General features: G+C 47.8%; 3 protein-coding genes across 3 annotated transcripts; 2 read left to right on the forward strand and 1 right to left on the reverse strand.

Moving 5' to 3' along the window:
- The first annotated feature begins 10,707 nt into the window (after positions 1–10,707).
- LOC127767433 (zinc finger protein CONSTANS-LIKE 13-like) lies at positions 10,708–13,251 on the forward strand. Its single transcript, XM_052292772.1, has 4 exons — positions 10,708–11,528; positions 11,650–11,880; positions 12,527–12,816; positions 12,939–13,251. The coding sequence occupies exons 1-4, from the start codon at positions 10,932–10,934 to the stop codon at positions 13,030–13,032; spliced, it is 1,212 nt and encodes a 403-aa protein (XP_052148732.1). The 5' UTR covers positions 10,708–10,931; the 3' UTR covers positions 13,033–13,251.
- Positions 13,252–13,623: 372 nt separating this feature from the next.
- Positions 13,624–15,172, reverse strand: LOC127767432 (divinyl chlorophyllide a 8-vinyl-reductase, chloroplastic). The gene has a single exon (XM_052292771.1). The coding sequence runs from the start codon at positions 15,000–15,002 to the stop codon at positions 13,785–13,787; it is 1,218 nt and encodes a 405-aa protein (XP_052148731.1). The 5' UTR covers positions 15,003–15,172; the 3' UTR covers positions 13,624–13,784.
- A 2,244-nt stretch (positions 15,173–17,416) lies between these two features.
- Positions 17,417–18,238, forward strand: LOC127765463 (uncharacterized). Its single transcript, XM_052290374.1, has one exon. It carries the CDS (start codon positions 17,417–17,419, stop codon positions 18,236–18,238), a length of 822 nt encoding a protein of 273 aa, XP_052146334.1.
- Positions 18,239–19,721: the final 1,483 nt, after the last annotated feature.

The raw sequence follows: 19,721 nt of genomic DNA on the forward strand, positions 1-19,721 counted from the left end.
CAAGCTTTCAAGCATCACAAAAATTTGAAGTCGTCATCGTGGCACCTCCCCCATCAGCGTTGGCGGTAGATCCGGCCTCCCAGGTCATCGCGGCGGCGGATCCGGCCACCCCTGTCGTCGCGGCGGTGGATCCAGCCTCTCCCGTCGTCGCGGCGGCCGGATCCGGCCGGCCCCGATCTCCTGGCAGTAGAGGCGACGGCAGCCCGCGGCGATGGTGGCGACGACAGCTGGTGGTGGTGGAGGAGGGAGAGAGAGAAGGAGAGCCCGTCACCGGATCCGTCGCCCGCGTCGTCGTCGTTGCCGAGACTAGACGTCGCCGAGCCAGCTGGATCCGTCGCGCCAACACCGTCCCCGCCGCAGAGCCCGATCACCGCCGCAGAGCCCGATCACCACCGCCACCCATCCCCTTTGCCACCGTCGGAGCCTCCATCTCCTGCGCCGTCGGTGGAGAGGGAGGAGGAGAGGGCTACGCGTCGGTGGGAAGGGAGGAAAAGGGAAGAGTGGATCTAGGAGTGTTGAGAGGAGGGGATAGGAGGGCAGGGGTGGCGCGGGGAGCCGCAGGTCACTGCCGCCAGAGCCGGCCTTGCCGTCGCCGGTGGGGAGGCCGGGATGGAGGAGGAGAGAAGAGGAGGGGTAAGAAGAGGAGGGGATGTGGAGAGAAGGAGAAGAGGATGAGATAGGTGAGTGGTTTTTAATGTGAGGGATATTGGGTACGAGCTGGGTTTTTTCTGGCGGTTCTGTTTATTGGCCACCAGGAAAAATTCGACCGTCAGCGAATTATATATTTTCGCTGTCGGCGCACCTAAGTGACCGCCACCTGTCAGGGTTATGGATACCACATACCTAATAGTAGTTGACTAAATCTCGGCAGGACCCACCACATACCATGTCCTATACGGAAACAACCTGTGGATATAGGAGAAGTTCCGGATAAGGAAAGACAACCAGAGTTCTACATGGAAACGACAAGGACTACTCGGATTGTATCCATATTGGTTTTCCTAGTTTTACTTAGACAAGGAGACACCTATGGGTATAAATACAAGGCCCCCTAGGAGGAGAGGGGACACGGACAATCAACACCCACAATCAACATACATGGAACAACAGAAGCCACAACATACAAGCCAACATACGCCAAGACAAGACGCCGGATATCGACTTCGGAAATAAGCACGGCTAGTCCCGTACGGTGTCTCCGGATACTGTCAGGAGAGACGAAAGCGCTATCTCTGATCTCGCTGGGCACGAATTCGAGGAGGAAGACTACCCTGTTGTTGACTACAAGTCAGACCTTCAGACCGCCAAGTCGACAACAGTTAGATAGGCTACCCAAAATATTGTACTGGTGTGATTATGGTGAATAAGAGCAATATCGGCTTCGGCCAACAGGAAGTAGGGTTATTACCTGACAATTCAGGGGCCCGAACCTGTATAAAAATCCCTGTCCCCGTCTCTTTTACGATCTCGACAAATGCAGAGTCGTCGCGCCCAACCTACCAGCGAAGACCGACAACCTATCTCATAGCACCGGCCATGGCTGGACTACTCGAGAAAAGGTTGTTAACGGATAATTCCTCATGAACGCCGTCAGCTTGATCACCCGACATGATTACGAACGGACATCCGGATACGCTACAAGTTGGGTGTGTGAGTCATGCTGGCCACATGAGACGCACATGTAATAAACCAACTCTAGCACCTCCATTGGTGTTCGAGAGATATAGCAATCTCCCGCACCGCAAGCTTCCTTTAGTGTTCGAGAGATGATTCTACTCGCTCGCTGGTTCTCGAACCAGTACGTAGCAATCTCCCGCACCGCAAGCTTCCATTGGTGTTCGAGAGATGATTCTACCCGCTCGCTGGTTCTCGAACCAATACGTAGCAATCTCCCGCACCACAAGCTTCCATTGGTGTTCGAGAGATGATTATACTCGCTCGCTGGTTCATCTCTCGCACCGCAACCTCCATTGGTGTTCGAGAGATGATTCTACGCGTTCGTTGGTCCTCGAACCAGTACGTAGCAATCTCTAGCACCGCATCCTCAGACGGTCGAGGTACGACTACAACAATAACGCAGCGGTTCTCGCACCACGACTTCAAATGATCGAGAGACACCTACTCACTGGTTCTCAACCAGTCAATCGTAGCGATCCCTCGTACATTTACTTCTAGTGGTTGAGTTACGACTACTACCTGGTTCTTGACCAGAGGTGTAGCGATTCTCCCATTACCTCTACTTCAACAAAGTTGATATCAAGTGCACAATATCACCAAGTGTTTTACCTAGAGATCCCTTACCACAAAGACACCTAGCGTTGAAACCTATCCTAATGTCCCTTTACACCGTCCTGACAAGGCCTCTGAGGAACCTAAGGGAACTTCGGCTGGGGACGCCTTATCGGATCCTTCAAAGACGAAAGACCATGTAAGATCTGGTCGTGTAAGAGTTCTCGCCATGCGTATTAACTAAGCCGTGTAATCGGAAATTGGATTTTCCAACTTCACGGCAGGGGGCTACGATCAGTGCTTGTTCAACCGAGGCAGGTCAAAGGTCCAAGAGCCTTATATTCTAAGAACGATTCTCCAACGACAAGGCTGGGGGTTAGGGAGAGTGTATAACTCAACAAACTGACTGATCGAAGTCGGTAAAGGAGTAGACGCTCATATACAAAATATCGGTCTGTAAGTTTAATTCATTTTCGGTTTTCCATACATATTATAACATGTCACCCTTTGAGCATTTGCTCGGGGGCTATTTCTATCTAATATTCTTTTCTGAGTATTGATTTTAGGAAAATTCTATTCGACATTGTCGAAGACTTCATGTCTCTATGGTTCTACACTAAGATCGCTTAAGGCGAGTACGACAAATGTTGACAAGGCTCCGTAGCAAACTCTACGCCTTGACTTCAATCCAAATTCTCGATTACAGCAATACGGGAGACTTACTCGTATGCTCTGTACTTTCTTGGTTGACGTCGGAGATTGGCTCAGACAAACACTTTAGGTGCCCGCACGAGGCTAATAAAGGAAGTCTAACGTTATCTCTGAACTCACCGAGAACGGTCACAAGAGCTCGATAACAGTTCCTCCAAGGTCTGCGGTTGAGAATATGAACTCGCTCATTTGCATTGAAGTCGGGGGCTACTGTCAAGGTTATGGATACCACATACCTAATAGTAGTTGACTAAATCTCGGCAGGACCCACCACATACCATGTCCTATACAGAAACAACCTATGGATATAGGAGGAGTTCCGGATAAGGAAAGACAATCAGAGTTCTACATGGAAACGACAAGGACTACTCGGATTGTATCCATATTAGTTTCCCTAGTTCTACTTGGACAAGGGGACACCTATGGGTATAAATACAAGGCCCCCTAGGAGGAGAGGGGACACGGACAATCAACACCCACAATCAACATACATGAAACAACAGAAGCCACAACATACAAGCCAACATACGCCAAGACAAGACGCCGGGTATCGACTTCGGAGATAAGCACGGCTAGTCCCCTACGGTGTCTCCGGATACTGCCAGGAGAGACGAAAGCGCTATCTCTGATCTCGCCGGGCAAGGATTCGAGGAGGAAGACTACCCTGTTGTCGACTACGAGTCAGACCTTCAGACCGCCAAGTCGACAACAGTTAGATAGGCTACCCAAAATATTGTACTGGTGTGATTATGGTGAATAAGAGCAATATCGGCTTCGGCCAACAGGAAGTAGGGTTATTACCTGACAATTCAGGGGCCCAAACCTGTATAAAAATCCCTGTCCCCGTCTCTTTTACCTCAGTCTCGCGTGTACCCTGGTACCAACGATCCCCATACTATGCAAATACCGGAATCGCAACATCAAACGTCGACACCACCAAAAATTGACAATTTTTTGTTGGCGGCCGCTTTAGACGGGCCACCAGTGAAAATTCATTTTCGCTGGCGGTCGGTGCCCCCACCCCCTTGTTACGACTTTGCTGGCGGTTTTTACATTTTTCCGCCAACGAAAATAATAAGCCAATGCCATAAAAAATCGTTTTCTAGAGGTGAATTATTATAAAGATATATCTCTAAATAATAATTTTTGTATTATCTTATAGACTATATACTTGTCTCTAACATCGAGCATCCTCTCATCGACGTGCTCGCGCTGCTAGTGCTTCCTACCAACGACATCATGTCACGACGAGAAGCCAAGCTGGCTAGATTGGCTACACTTCCAAAGCTTTTAAATTTTTTGATGTGTCTACGGTCATCGAAACTTGATATTTGTGGCAGAGTATGCCATCTTCTTACCCCGATGAAATCCCACGTATTGTTGCTCGCTAGCTAAGAATGTCTAGCGAACTTAGCCAATTTATAGTGACAAAATGATGGCCAAGTAGATTTTGTCCCCGGAGAAGATATCCTCTCGTTTTGTACATAGCGTTTAAAATTTTTGAAAAAAAAATCAAAATAGATCAATATATAATATATCTTTCCACAAATATTCAAGTTGAAATTTGAATTATACAACGCAAACAAATAACAAATTTGATCACAGATTACGCATTATATTCATAGTCAAATTTCAAATTTGTTGTTTCTCTTCTACTTTTACATATTGAATTTGAACATACACATATTTGTGAAGTAATATATCATTATATTGATCTTTGTTACTAAATGTCTTTAAATTTTTGATAACTTTTTAAGCGACATGAAAAATCCTAAAGGTATGAATGGAGTAGTTTCCCAAATAATGGCAACAATATTTGAATCTGAATGTGAATCGAAGCAAGTAAATATAGGAAAAACATGGTAACCTACGTTTTCTTTTAGCAACTTGGAAGAATGGCGATAGAACAGGAGACGGATTCTAATAACTTGAGTGGACGTGCACCCGTTTATTGTATGTCAACTAAATGGTTATGAAAAAAATTCAAAAAAAATGACTAGATAGATCAATATGTAATATATCATACTATAAACATGCAAGTTCAAAATCAACTTCTACAAGTTGTAACAAAAAAAACAAATTTAACTGCAACTATACATGCATATACTAATTTGAGTTTTAGTTGCTTTATTTTTACAATTTATAGAAGTTGAATTTTAATTTGCATGTTTGTAGAGTGATATATTACATATTGATCTATCTTGTCAATTTTTTTTTAATTTTTTTTCATAACTATTTGAATTACATGTATTAAATGGATGAACAATCAAGAGTTTCCCGATAGAACGTGCCGTTGTTGATTCTATTGTCATGTACCATCTCCCTGGGATTGCGCGTCACGTATCTCTGTTAGTTAGCAGCGGAAAGGATTGGAGAGGGCTACGCGTCGGACGTCCGGATATTTGCAAATCTCCTGATGATGTTGCATTATATGTTAAAATATGTTGCAATGTTTCATTGCTCGAAAAAAAAGTTTCAACATGAATTGTTTTTGGGATTGTCTGTATATCTGTTGACAGAAAATCCCACTTCCCATCTTTCAAATTTTGAACCGTCGGATACACTTTGAGATTCGTGCAGAGGTATTAACCCTAACACTCCTCTCGTTCCCCTCCCCTCGCTCATGTCGCCGCCGCCACTCCCTCCCATCACGCATTCCACCGCCACCTACCGATCCCCCGCCGCCACCACCCCGCCTCGCCGGCTGGCCGAAGGGCGTCAACGGCGCCGTCGAGGCCCCCCGGCCAGCCCCTTCCCCTCCCTCTCCTCTTCTTTCCTCAAGCGGATGGCGGCGCACTGTCCCCGTGCCGCCGTCTTCCCTGTCTCCGGCGGCAGGGCACCACCACCGGCCGCCTCCTCCTAATACACCCTTCTGCTTTGCCCCCGCCGCCTACACCGGCCCACCGCCAGCTTCCGACCCCGCGGCTTCGGCGGCGCCCACCGCCGCCTTGCCGCCCACCTCCGCCTCCCTCTTCCCCCTCCCCCTCCAACCCTTCCCACCCCCACCCCAACCCGGGACCCTAACCCGTTGGGTCCTCTGCCGGAGTCTAGGGTGTCGCCGGCGCTGGAGAAGAAGAGGAGGTCGCCAGAGTTGGAGGAGAAGGCCCTGGAGCACGAATCGCAAAGTTCATCCGGTGGACCAAAATCTGCAAGATTTGAAGGTAGATTTTCTGTCGATAAATCGTTAGCATTTCCGAAATACTTATTGGCCACATCTTAAAGAAAAATAATCGGAGTTGCCAGAAAACTTCGCCAAGTTTTTTTTCCTAGAACTTTTAAATTTGTGACTATTGGAGAGTTGTGCATGATGGAAAAAACCGATGCGGAAAGGAAAAATCGGGCACCCGTCTCTCTCTCGTCTGTTCCCCGTATCTGTGTTCCAGCGCCGGCGGCTGTTCGCGGGGTGGTCGGTGGCGGCGGCGGCGTCGTATAGGAGGGTGAGGAGGCGGATGATGGGCCAGCTTATGGCGGCGGCAGCTATGCAAAGGTCATTGGTGACGACGTTCGAGAAGGAGCGGAGCTGGGGGTCGTCCTTCATCCAGAAGCACTGGACGATGCAACAGCTCCGGCGAGGTGACCCGCAATCGTGGTGACCGCAGTGCGGCTTGCTAGAGAAATCTGTCGCTGTTCTCGAGGGTTCTCAAGGGTTGGATGTTCGAGAACTTCCTCCGCGCGTAAGCTTAATGGCCTCTTTAGCCGGCGATGCAACAGCTCCGGCGAGGTGACCAGCAGTCGTGGAGCCGCAGCGCAGCTTGCAAGAGAAGTCCGTCGAGGTGACCAGCAGTCATGGTGCCGCAGCGCGGCTTGCCAGAGAAGTCCGTTGCCGTTCTCAAGGGTAAGGGTTGGATGTTCAAGAACTTCCTCCGCGCGTAAGCAATGTTTCGGCTAGTGTACTCGTGATGTTTTTCTATGTATAAATCAAATGTTGCAGTGGATTTTAAATATTGTTTAATGGGTCTGTCTATCCATTTGTCGTGTGATTTCTAACAAAAAAAAATCACCCAGATTTTTTCTGCCTTTATATTTACATCCAACGAACTACAAAAGAAAATAAAAAAAACATATTTACTTACACATTATTTTTATAAAAAATTACAGTGCACTTACATATCATATCAACTGAATTTACAAATATAATTTTAGTTATGTAGGACTGTAATTTTATATTTTAAAATGTAATTTTAGTTATATAAGACTGTAATTTTATATTTTTTAAAAAAATAACAAATACATATTTACTTATACCAAAATTACAGTGCACTTACATGTCATATCAACTGAAATTACAAATATAATTTTAGTTATATATGACTGTAATTTTATATTTTAAAGAAAATAACAAATACATATTTACTTACACATTAGTTTTATCAAAATTACATTGCACTTACATGTCATATCAACTAAATTTACAAATGCAAATTTAGTTAGTTATATAGGATTGTAATTTATATTTCACGACGACGAGAGGAACGGTGTCGCTCGCCGAATAGCGTTGGTGGTACTGCCGGTGGCCGGCTCGCCGGTCAGAGGCCACCTTGCTACCATGTTTCTCTATCACGGTGCACGCGTGGGCTAGCTGACACAGGCCGTGACCGTGAGCTGCAGCTCACATCACAAGTGGTGCATAGCGTGCGGCCAAAAAAAAAAAGTGTGAAATGCCATAGAAAAAATCACACGGGAGATGGATAGCAAAATCGTTGTTTAATAATATCATCTTGATGGATACGGAGTTTATTGTTGTACATGGGGGTAAGTGTTTCAATGACTTTAAATCGTTTGTTGCATATGTTGATCTAATTTTTTTTCATCTAGCGATCTAACCGTGCTTCTCTTTTTGTTTTTAACAATTGAAACATTATTTCGCAATTGATGAAATAATGCTTTTTATAGGGTGAAGCAACGTCCGATTCAAAACATCGGGCGACCGATTTATAGGGGTTCGTTTAAATTTTTTTTGCACACGGATCACGCGCCACCAAACCCCGGGACTCGACGCCGACGCGCCCACCACCCGAAGCCAATTTGATCCCACGTCACGGGGGGCGCCTCTGCGTCGCCGTCGGAGAAAAAGCTACAGTAGCTGGACAACCGGGATCCATGGTGCTACGGGCCTTCCGCTGGCAAGAAAGATCCTGTCGTCCGAGGCGTTCCGGCTGATGTCTCGTCCGCCGGCGACGACGACGCGGTGGGGAACACGGACGTGCTGCTGTTCGAGCTGGTCGAGGGACGGGTCACCTCATGCTTCTGGAGCTGCACCAGACGCGCCGTCGCCGGAGACGACGACGACGACGACGACGCTCGTCATCAGGGGTGTGGGCGGCCGCTCGAGGACAAGGATGCATGCGGTGGGCGCCGTGGCCGCCGTGTGGGAGGACGTCGATCGACGACCGCCGCGCCGCGGCGCTCACCACCCATCGTCGCATTGATATCAACGGGGGTGCTGGACACGACGACGGAGGCGGCGGCGGCGAGGAGGGCGCGCGGCGGCGCATCTTCGCGTCCGACGCGTCGCGATTCGCGTTCAGCGAGAACATCGCGGCGCACGCATGGCTTCTTCTCGACGCATATCCGATCCGTTCCATATGATGTACGTACTAGATCGACGGTGCATACGAGGCCACGTACACACAAACAAACTACGGGGAGATGGATTATATTAGTTTGAGATTTGTGGCATCAGTTTTTTTCGTGTTTTTTTAATTATATGATGAGGATTTTTTTTAGATAATGGAATTATATGATGAGGATAATTTGTTGAATGGAGTTAGGTATTCTGTACTTTTTGTTTAGCACAGGAACCATCATCTCTTACGTCACCCCATACGTCATCAGCGGCAGCTTGGTCGGGTCGCCCGTCGCCGTCGCCGTCGAACCATAGAGAAGCCACCGCTCCTCCCTCCCTCTCGACTCCCGTCACCTGTCATCCTTGATCCTCCCTCCCCTCCCCGGCAACGCTCCTTAGTACGCCCTCGACAACGACCACTCATCACCATCTCTACTCCTCTTGACAACTCGCTACTATCCCTCCTTTTTACTACATTATAAATCGTTTTCATTGTTAGACCCTGTTTAGATGCCGGCAAAATTTTTCACCCTGTTACATCGAAAGTTTAGACATATGCATAGAGTATTAAATATAAATGAAAAAATAACTAATTATATAGATTGCGTGTAAATTACGAGACGAATCTTTTAAGCCTAATTGCTCTATGATTTGATAATGTGGTGCTACAGTAAACATTTGCTAATGACGGATTAATTAGGCTTAATAAATTCGTCTCGTAGTTTTACAGGCGGAGTCTGTAATTTGTTTTGTTATTAGTCTACATTTAATACTTCACATGTGTGTCCGTATATACGATGTGATACGCCAAAACTCTACACTCCTGATCTAAACACAGCCTTATACAAAAGTTTGATCAAACTTATAAAAAACACATTAACATTCATATAGCATCAAATTAATGCCATTATATCTTCAAATTTGTTACTATATTTTTATGTTACTTGATTAAATCTAAATGGGTTTGACTTTGAAATTAAAACGACGAACGGAAATGGTACTACCCACCAACCGAGATGCGGATGAGACTCCGCTGACTTTGTGCAGTTTGCAGTTGTGGCACCGATATGTGGGCCTTATAGCCTTGCACAAAGTTAGGGGATCTGTTTCCTCGAGATGTTGGGCGCTTGACACGCCGACCCTACTCCCCCGGACATCGTCGTCTCCAACCAACAATAACGGCTTGTTTGGCAACTCGAGGTAAGAGGATTGAGAGTTTACACGAGGGAATTGATGATGAAATTAAAATGGGAATTTGATTTTTATCCCAATATCTTGTTTGGTGGAGGTGGTGGAAATTGATAGGGAGTTTAGTTGGAGATTAGGTCATTAATGAAAACGGATGGCTGTGATTTGTTTAGGCAAAGTAAAGGAGGAATTCCCTCCCAATTACCACCTCTACCCAGGTATTGAAAAGGGGGACTTCCTTTCTCAATTCCCTATCCCATCGCGCCAAAATTCACATGTCTCCTAACCAAACAAAATACTCCTCCGTATTTTAATGTATGACGCCGTTGACTTTTTAAAAAACGTTTGATCTTTCGTCTTATTCAAAAAATTTATGTAATTATCATTTATTTTATTGTGACTTGATTTATCATCAAATGTTCTTTAAGTATGACATAAGTATTTTTGTATTTGCATAAAAAATTTGAATAAGATGAATGATTAAACGTTGGTTAAAAGTCAACGGTATCATACATTAAAATACGGAGGGAGTATTTAATAGCCTCGTCTTTCTAAACTCCCAATCCCTTGTAAGAGCAGGTACAATAGCAGGCTATAAACCAGCTATAAATATATTTTAAAAAGATAAAGGAAGAGAGAGAAGAGCAGCGAGCTACAGATCTGTAGCCAGCTGCAACACGGACTACAAGACGTAATGTGTATGACAGGTGGTACCAGGTATTAATAGTATAGTAAGCAACTATTGTATGAATTGGCTATTATATTGGTTATAGATAATTTAGAGCTAGTAGTGGGCTATACTATTGAACTTGCTCTAAAAACTCCCTCCGACCAAATGGGCCGCAAAGACAGTGATAAATAATCCATGTGAGGCAGTCACAGGTAAAAAAAAAAAAAAAAAGCTTCTCTAATCCTGGCTCGTGGCCTGACACCTGTCCAGATGGGAACGAATCGAGCGGAGGCTAGCGAAGTAGTAGCGAGTGTAGCATCTTCTCGCGCGCTGGTCTCCCCACCGTCTCTTTCGCCATTTGCACAATTCTCTCACTCCTCTTTCCCCCTCCCTTCTTCTTCTTGCTTCTTATCCCCCAAGCAATAACGAGGCGTCATCTCTCTCGTCATCTTCTACTCTCCCTCCTCTAGTCCTCTTCTTCTTCTACTTTGTACGCGCCACTCACTCTCCGAGCTTGACGGCGGCGGCGGCGGCGGCGGCGGAGGTCGTCGAGTGGTGGTCGGGGAGATGGGTCAAGATGAGGTGGAGGTAGGTGCGGAGAAGAAGGATCAAGAACTACCGGAGGTGGAGGTGGTCGAGGAGGAGGAGGAGGAGGGATCCAAGAAGGCGGCGGCGGGCTGCGACTACTGCGGCGACGCGGCGGCGGTGGTGTATTGCAGGGCCGACGCGGCGAGGCTCTGCCTGCCGTGCGACCGCCACGTGCACGGCGCCAACGGGGTGTGCTCCCGCCACGCGCGCGCGCCGCTCTGCGCCGCGTGCGCCGCCGCGGGGGCCGTCTTCCGCCGGGGCGCGGGCGGCTTCCTCTGCTCCAACTGCGACTTCTCCAGGCACCGCCACGGCGGGGAGCGCGACCCGGCGGCGCCGCTCCACGACCGCTCCACGGTGCACCCGTACACCGGGTGCCCCTCCGCGCTCGACCTCGCCGCGCTCCTCGGGATCTCCTACTCCGACAAGGCGGCGGCGGCGACCGCGGCGGCGGGGGGCGACGACGGTGGGTGGTGGGCCATCTGGGAGGAGCCCCAGGTGCTCAGCCTCGAGGATCTCATCGTCCCGACCACCTCCTGCCATGGATTCGAGCCTCTCCTCACGCCATCTTCCCCCAAGGTTCGCTTTTACAGCCTTCTACTGTTCACTGTCCGAAAAAAAAAAATCCCCCCCTTTTCTGAATCAACTTCTATTTAATTTACTCCCATTTATCCGGCTTAATTCTTGTCTGCTGCAAAAGATTCAGAACTCGCCGGATGGGAAGGTGAATGAGGAGGTCATACGACAGCTAACCGAGCTCGCCAATTCAGACGGCGGCGGCGCGCAGATTTGGGCTCATCGCGAGGCGGCGCAGGCCGGCGATCATCAGTTACCTTCATGGGGAACAACAACACAACACAACACTGGACATGGCAATTTCGGTACTGCAAACAGCAATGAGGTTGCAACCATGCCGACGCCTGGTTATGAGGTTTGATCTACAATCTTCAGCATATCTGACTAATTTGCAGTGCTGTTTAACCTATGGATGTACTTTTGTCACTGCAATTGTTAATCAAGCGATAAATGGTACTAGATTGGTAGTGTCCGCAGAATCTTCGTCTGAACGGTAGAAACTATACAGATTCTGTATCATATGCGGTGAAGATATTCCTAGGCATGCTTTGCTGTACCTATGTTGATGGGGAATTTATTCTGTAGTGTCAACTCAAGCGCTAGCAACTCAAGATACATCTGAGTCAGAATAAAGTCATTCTAGTGAAGAACCCCTAAATTCTCTTTCTCTTTTTCAGAGAGAAGAAGCCCCAAATTTGATATGATTCTGTTCTTTTCCTATCTATTGTCATATTCGTGATTTTGTGTAAGATTCTTACTTGGTTTACACCTACTGACACATACATTAATTTTTTAAACCTGGACAAGGATACCATTCTACCCATTGATTATTTATTGACAGTCCTGTTCAGATAGGGGGAATTGTATCCACACTGAAATTGGCCATGAAAAACGCAGAGTAGGCCTAGTTGATAAAGAGCTAAGATTTTGATTGTCAGTTCTTTTGTGCAAAATAGATGCTTACTTGGCTATCTATTAATATAACTTTATCTATATGGCAGAATGGTGGATGGGATAACAGCGATTACCCTGCGCTAAATGATCCGTGCAAGGTCGAGTTCACATATGAGCAACCTCCAGCCAGCTCAGCTGAAGCATGTATTTCATCATTTGTTCAGATGTCTGAACTTTGCCCCAGCATGAGCAATGGTAGCAGCATGGAGGAAACCCACCAGACAAACCCTGGAAATGGCACGCCAATGCAAGTTCTACCCAAAATGCCAGAATTTGTTCCTTGCCCCGACAGGAACTTGGTCATTTCTCGCTATAAAGAGAAGAGGAAGACAAGAAGGTGACATAAGCTTATGGCAAGCATGATGTTTTTATTTCCTCTTGAAGCTTCTCTTGGACTCTTACCCAGGATTTTTCGATTTGAAACATAACTGTGTGACAATGAAATTCTAATTATTGCAGATTCGACAGGCAGGTCCGGTATGAGTCCCGCAAAGCTCGTGCTGATAGCAGGCTGAGGATTAAGGGCCGTTTTGCTAAAGTCAATCAGATTTGAGCCTTCATTTCTGTAATATATTTTGCATCTTGGACATGAGTAATACTAATTAGGACCAAGCAGATATAGTTCAAGAAAAAATATCAGCATTTTGTATGTAACTATGTACCCACCCAATGGCTACGCCACGCTGAGGAGAATTTAGTTTCATCGAATCTCTGTATATAGTGTTGCATCGAACTCAGTGATACTATTTACATGCAAAGGATATTGTCATTATGGCTGTTTCCCCATGGTTTTACTGCAAACTGTCTTCTGTGTTACTACTGCAAAAGCTCTCCTTTGATGAGGATCAGTAAAATAGTGTCAAATTCGGATCGCAGATATGTTGACATTGGAGAGGACAATTGTGTGTTAAGAGATGAGTAACTCGTTTCATGGCAAAATGGTTACAAAATATTTAATTCCCTGTAATCGGCTTGTCAGTTTGTCATGAATCATGAATTCGTGATGCTAGAGGATAAAACAGAGTCTGCTGCATACCAGAAGCTAATGAAATAGTTGATGCACGACAAATCACAGTAATCTGTCAAAAGATTAGCTTTGATTTATTTATATCATACCAGATCTGACACAGCAAAACTATCCTCCTTTGGAATTAGGCAATGCATTGTATGGTACAATTGAATGGCTAATGGCGTCCGAAACATCAAGAACAACTCACATCTCTACAAACACTCTGGATGAAGTAGTAATTTACAACTTACAAGCACCAAGAAACTGGCAATGGCAGCCAAGAAGGCGAGCGAGGCCTAGAAGATGGTCTGCTCGCCGAGCTCCTGCCCTGCCATGCCTTCCCTGATCACCCTCTCGAAGAACTGCTCGAGCGTGTCGCTGCCGTAGCTGGGCGTCATCTCGTCGCTGTACTCGCCGGTGTCCGGGTCGAGCACCAGCATGCTCTCCGACGCGTAGTACCTCCCGATCTTGCCGAACTCCGCCGCGTCCTCCACCCCGGGGAACACCTTGGCCAGCGCGTCGAGCACCCAGATGGCGGCGTCCATGACCTGGATCGGCACCTTGATGAACCTGGGCTCGCGCCCCAGCAGCCGGAACAGCATCTCCCCTTGCTCCAGCGGCGTCAGCGCCTTCCCCGGCCCGCCGATGGGGAGGATCTTGTTGGCCTTGCCCTCGTCGGAGATGCAGTCGGCGATGAACGCGGCGAGGTCCTCCTCGCTGATGGGCTTGCAGGCGCAGAGCTTCCCGTCGCCGAACATGACGTAGGGCTGGCCGTTCTTGACGGTCTCGACCTGGCCGCCCAGGCTCTTGAAGAAGGCGGTGGGGCGGACGATGCTGTAGGTGAAGGACGGGTCGCGCGACGCCTCGGCGGCGAGCTCGCCCTCGAACCTGAGCTTGGCGCGCTGGAACTCGAGGAGCGGCTTCTGGACGCAGACGGCGGAGAGGAGGACGAAGTGCGCGGCGCCGAGGCCGCGCGCCGCCTGGAGGGTGTGCAGCGTGGCGCGGTAGTCCACGCGCCACGAGTCCCGCACGCCGCCGCCGCGGCTGGCGAGGCAGCACACCGCGGCGTGGATGGGGCCGTGCGGCGACAGGTCGGCGCGGAGCGCGCCCGCGTCGGTGACGTCGGAGAAGACGACGCGGGCGGGGGCGAGGTCCGCGACGACCTCGTCGGGGCCGTTGCGGCCGCGCAGCCCGCTCCGGGGGCGCGCCACGGCGACCACGGGGTGGCCGCGGCGGAGGAGCTCGCGGACGACATAACGCCCGATGTAGCCCGTGGCGCCCGTGACCAGCACGGTGGTCTCCGACGGCGCCAGTGACCGGAACGGCTGCGCCGCCGACGCAGCAGGCGGTGGCTCTACCGACGAAGCAAGGACAGGGCAACCCCGACGGGCACCCTTAGGGGCGGCGTTGGCGGCGCGGAAGGAGACGAAGCTTGGCGCCGGTCGAGCAGTGGGGGACGTGGTGGAGGATGAGGAGGCGGCGGTGAGGTGGGAGGAGATAAGGAGGGCAGCCATGGCGGCTGCCGGCTAGGGAGGCGGAGGTGCTCGACGGAATGCGGGGAGGGAGGCGGAGGGCGACGTGGAGGCCGGCAGTATCAGAGCCCGGCCGGCGAGCGTTTGTGGTGGTGGTGGCGTCGCGACCAAATCCGAGAGCGCGATTGCGCTGACGTCACTTTGATATTTTCATTTTCATTATTTGGATTTTGGAGGAGCAGCCTCTCATCAAAGCAACCCCAAAAAAATAAAAAAGGAACTCGCCACTGGGCTGAAATCAGAAAAGCCCAATGGGCCTCGCTGTGAAGGCCACAATAACAGAGGCCCACTCAGAGCCCGTCTTTCCAAGGCTTTATTAAAGCGAGAGGACTCGATGGCCCCGAGACGAAACCCTAGCCTTCGCCGCCGCCGCATCAGTTGGCGATCGATGCTTCTCCAAGTTCCGTCGTGTTCAACCGTTTTCGTTCGATCTCCTCTTTCTGATTTTGGCCTCTTTGTCACTGGTTTATCGATGGCGTTGTTTGTCTATCCCCATTTGTTTCTCTCGGTGGTTTTTTGTTCATCTTTGAGGTTACTGTGATTTATTTTTTCCTTCCTGCAATACATCGTCTTGATTTGGAAGTTTATGGATTGGTCATGCTCTTGTTCTGTGTGTTTTTTTTTTGTTGTTTTACATCCTGATTTTCGATCTAGCGATTGTTGAATCTTGGAGTTGGTGGTGTTGGCCGGTGATGACAGCGTATGGTATGAGCCTCAGTAACTAATCTGCGCATCGGGTAGTGATAAACCCGGGTTATTGACGGCCAAGATTCATGTGCCAAAATGCTAATCTGAGGCCAGCCAAACCATCTCTCCCTTGAGCAACTTACCTTACTTCGTTTCCATATCTTAAATAACAAGCGTAAAGAAATGGCGAGCTAGTGTTCAAACCCAATTAGGAATGACATCTGAACAAGCAGAAGATTGAGGAATGTAACGCAGACACCGGGTTGATGCCAGTATGCCACTCGCACATAAATTACGCAACATACTCCTTATTTGCAGGCACAGTTTGAATACGAGTACTACCTCCATTTCAAAATACTTGTCGTTTTGAGTTTTTATCGTAACTTTTAATCATTTGACTTTGTTTGTGATTTGCTTTGTTATCAACAGTATTTTAAATATAACTTATTCTTTTTTATATTTATATTAATTTTTTAAATAAAACGAATGATCAAACGTTGTAATGAAAAGGACAAAGCGACAACTATACTGGACGGAGGTAGTAGAACGCAGCGCTGTAAAAAAAATTGTTACTTTGTTCAAAATGGTTCTAATATGGTCCAAAATAATCGCTCCAATCGTTACGAGATAAGCCCGCTGCCACGATCAACAGTGTTTGATCATTACATACCGCCGCCGTAATGATCTTAATTATCGCCGTGCCTGAGATAATAGCAGAGCCCACTACTATTTAATGCTAAAACTAATATGTATAGTAGATTGGCTATAAGTTTATCTTTAATTTCTTCATCCTCTCTCTTTCTCTCACTATAAATTTAATGTATTATTTTTGGAGCTTGTGTGTAGTTAGCTCTTGCATGAGAGCCAACACTCTCCACTTTTGTTTCTCTCTCTTCTATATAAGCATATACTATCTCCGTTTTTTAATAGATGACGCCGTTGACTTTTTCTCACATATTTGACCATTCGTCTTATTCAAAAAATTTACGTAATTATAATTTATTTTGTTATGAGTTGTTTTATTACTCATAGTACTTTAAGTGCGATTTATATCTTATATATTTGTAAAAAAAATTAAATAAGACGAATAGTCAAACATGTGAGAAAAAGTCAACAGCGTCATCTATTAAAAACGAAGGGAGTAGCTTGCTTATAGCCTACTTATTAGAGTTAGATTATATTTGTATAGATTGTATCCGTATATAACTCTTATTTAAGAGTTTGTTGTAATCTCTATTGTATTGGATATATAAATACAATCGCCCTCCCACGTTGGGTTGTGAGGCGTCTCATAATTCTCTACATGGTATCAGATACCGGTTTCCTTCTACCCTAATTCGCCGCTTCCTCTGGCCTTCGCTTTTTCCGCGTTCGCTTCTCTTCCGCTGCCCACGCGACTTCCGCGTCCCCACCACCGCGCCGCGCCCCAGCGATTTCCCCTCGCGATCTCGCCGCGCCCCAGCGATTTCCCCTCGCGATCTCGCCGCGCCCCAGCCCCACCGCGCCTTCCGCGTCCCCACCGCGCCACGACGCGCCGCGCCCTGCCTGCATTGCGCCGCGCCGCGCTCTGCCCCCATCGCGCCACGCCGCGCCCTGCCCGCGCCGCGCTCTGCCCTGCTCTGCTCACGCTGCGCCGCCTTCTGTCTTCGCCGCGTTGTGATTATTCTGCCTCTCTGCCATGTCTACCGAGTCCACCTCCTCTTCCAACAATGGCATCTACATCATCCGGCTCTACTCCATCTTCTGCTGCCAGCACCGGGGATTCTACCGGCTCGATCTTCGTCAACCTGTATGCCACCGTCAACGTCAAGATTCACATACCAATTACCCTGGAGCTCAAGCACCCCAATTTCAACAAGTGGAAGACCTTCTTCACTTCTATGTGTGGCAAGTTTGGGCTCCTTCCTCACATTGATGGCACTGCACCCCCTCGTCCCGAAGACTCGACTTGGGCACAAACCGATTGTTGTGTTCGGGGCTGGCTGTTCGGCTCCGTTTCCGATGCTATCCTCAACGTCGTCATGGAACCCGACCAGACCGCCCGCGACCTATGGCTCGCCATCGACGATCTCTTTCAAGCAAACAAGGAACCCCGCGCCATCTATCTCAGTCACGAGTTCCACTCAATGACGCAAGGTGACATGCCCATTGCCGATTATTGTCAGAAGGTGAAGACTGCTGCCGATGCCCTCTGCGACGTTGGCCACCCCGTCACTAAATCTCAGCTTGTCCTCAACTTGCTGAGCGGCCTCAACTCTTGTTTTTCGAGCACCGCCGACAACATCGCCAGCGCCCCTGTTCTGCCCTCCTTCACCTCGGCGCACAACACCTTGTTGCTCAAAGAGCTGCGAATTGCCAATGCACACAAGGTCCAGGCTGAGACAGCCATGGTGGTGGCTGCCTCCTCTGCCAATGCCTGCACTTCCGGCACCTGTGCGTCCTCTTCTTCATCACAGTCTCGTGGCTGTGGCTCCAACAACGGTGGTCGCCGCAACCAGCGACGCTACAACGGTGGCCGGAACAACAGTTGACATCAAGGGTACTCTACATATTGGTCTTCACATCGGAACTGCACCAGTTGACTCTTTGACAGCTTATTCTGATGCTGACTGGGCGGGTTGTCCTGATTCTCGTCGTTCCACATCAGGGTATTGTGTTTTCCTCGGTGAAAACTTGGTCTCATGGTCCTCCAAGCGACAGACCACTGTCTCTCGATCTAGTGCTGAAGCTGAGTACCGTGCAGTAACACATGCTGTTGCTGAATGTTGCTGGCTTCGACAACTTCTTCTTGAATTACATATTCTACTTGCTTCGGCCACTATCGTTTATTGTGATAATATTAGCGCCGTCTACATGACCGCTAATCCTGTTCATCATCGTCGGACGAAGCATATTGAGATTGATATTCATTTTGTTCGAGAGAAAGTTGCTTTAGGACAAGTTCGTGTTTTACACGTTCCGTCCTCACATCAGTTCGCAGATATCATGACCAAAGGCTTGCCAGTTCAGTTATTCACTGAGTTTAGGTTCAGTGTTTGCGTTCGTGATGTTCCTCCCGCTTTGACTGCGGGCGGGTATTAGAGTTAGATTAGATTTGTATAGATTGTATCCGTATATAACTCATATCTAAAAGTTTGTTGTAATCTCTATTGTATTGGATATATAAATACAATCACCCTCCCGCGTTGGGTTATGAGGCGTCTCATAATTCTCTACACTACTGTTATCCTTGCTCTGAGTTGTTCACGCATTGCTGATTGCATGTTGATTGCTGGTGGCGTGGATTGATCTCTCGCTTCGTGTGGTGAATCCGTCCATGCTGGTTGCTGGAACTGGAAGGCTGAACGGCCCCTTTTGCTGTTGCCTAGAACATTTCCGCTGTCACATTCCTTTGTTCCCTGGATCGCACCCAACCATTTCGTTGTCCGTGACAATCTGTTCCAGGTTTCAACCAAGAGAGGGCCCATGGCCTTCGTAATCCTCATCTTAAAAGCTACTCCCTCCGTTTTAAAATATTTAACACCGTTAACTTTTTAGCACATGTTTAAACCGTTCGTTTTATTTAAATTTTTTTTGTGAAATATGTAAAATTATATGTGTACATGAAAGTATATTTAACAATAAATTAAATGATATAAAAAGAATAAATAATTACTTAAATTTTTTGAATAAGACGAATGGTCAAACACGCACTAAAAAATCAACAATATCAAACATTTTGAAATTGGAGGGAGAATATCACCATTATCCAAATGGAGAATCCTATAACACCATTATCCGCCGAAGCATGAATTCGACTTCTTTTTTTCTTTCTTGAAGATTATCAGTTCCTCTTTTGCATATATATTTTTTTCTGTCTCGTTTAAAGTTCATTTTTCACGGGACAGCAATTGGTAGTAGCGTATTGTTTCACGCAAACTGGATTTCCTTTACATACACTTCTGACCAAATTATAGTACTCCGTAAAAGTCTAGTAGAACACTACACGGCCATTCTCCCCAGCGACTGCACAAT

Source organism: Oryza glaberrima, chromosome 3, assembly GCF_000147395.1.
Source record: "Oryza glaberrima chromosome 3, OglaRS2, whole genome shotgun sequence".
In the NCBI taxonomy this organism is placed as follows: domain Eukaryota; kingdom Viridiplantae; phylum Streptophyta; class Magnoliopsida; order Poales; family Poaceae; genus Oryza; species Oryza glaberrima.

Excerpts from the sequence above, each read along its gene's own strand:
- LOC127767433 (XM_052292772.1), top strand. The coding sequence starts at position 10,932 with ATGGGTCAAGATGAGGTGGAGGTAGGTGCGGAGAAGAAGGATCAAGAA. Across the intron at positions 11,881-12,526 it reads TGCCGACGCCTGGTTATGAG|AATGGTGGATGGGATAACAG; the intron begins GTTTGATCTACA and ends TCTATATGGCAG. Across the intron at positions 12,817-12,938 it reads GAGAAGAGGAAGACAAGAAG|ATTCGACAGGCAGGTCCGGT; the intron begins GTGACATAAGCT and ends TAATTATTGCAG.
- LOC127767432 (XM_052292771.1), bottom strand. The coding sequence starts at position 15,002 with ATGGCTGCCCTCCTTATCTCCTCCCACCTCACCGCCGCCTCCTCATCC.
- LOC127765463 (XM_052290374.1), top strand. The coding sequence starts at position 17,417 with ATGGCATCTACATCATCCGGCTCTACTCCATCTTCTGCTGCCAGCACC.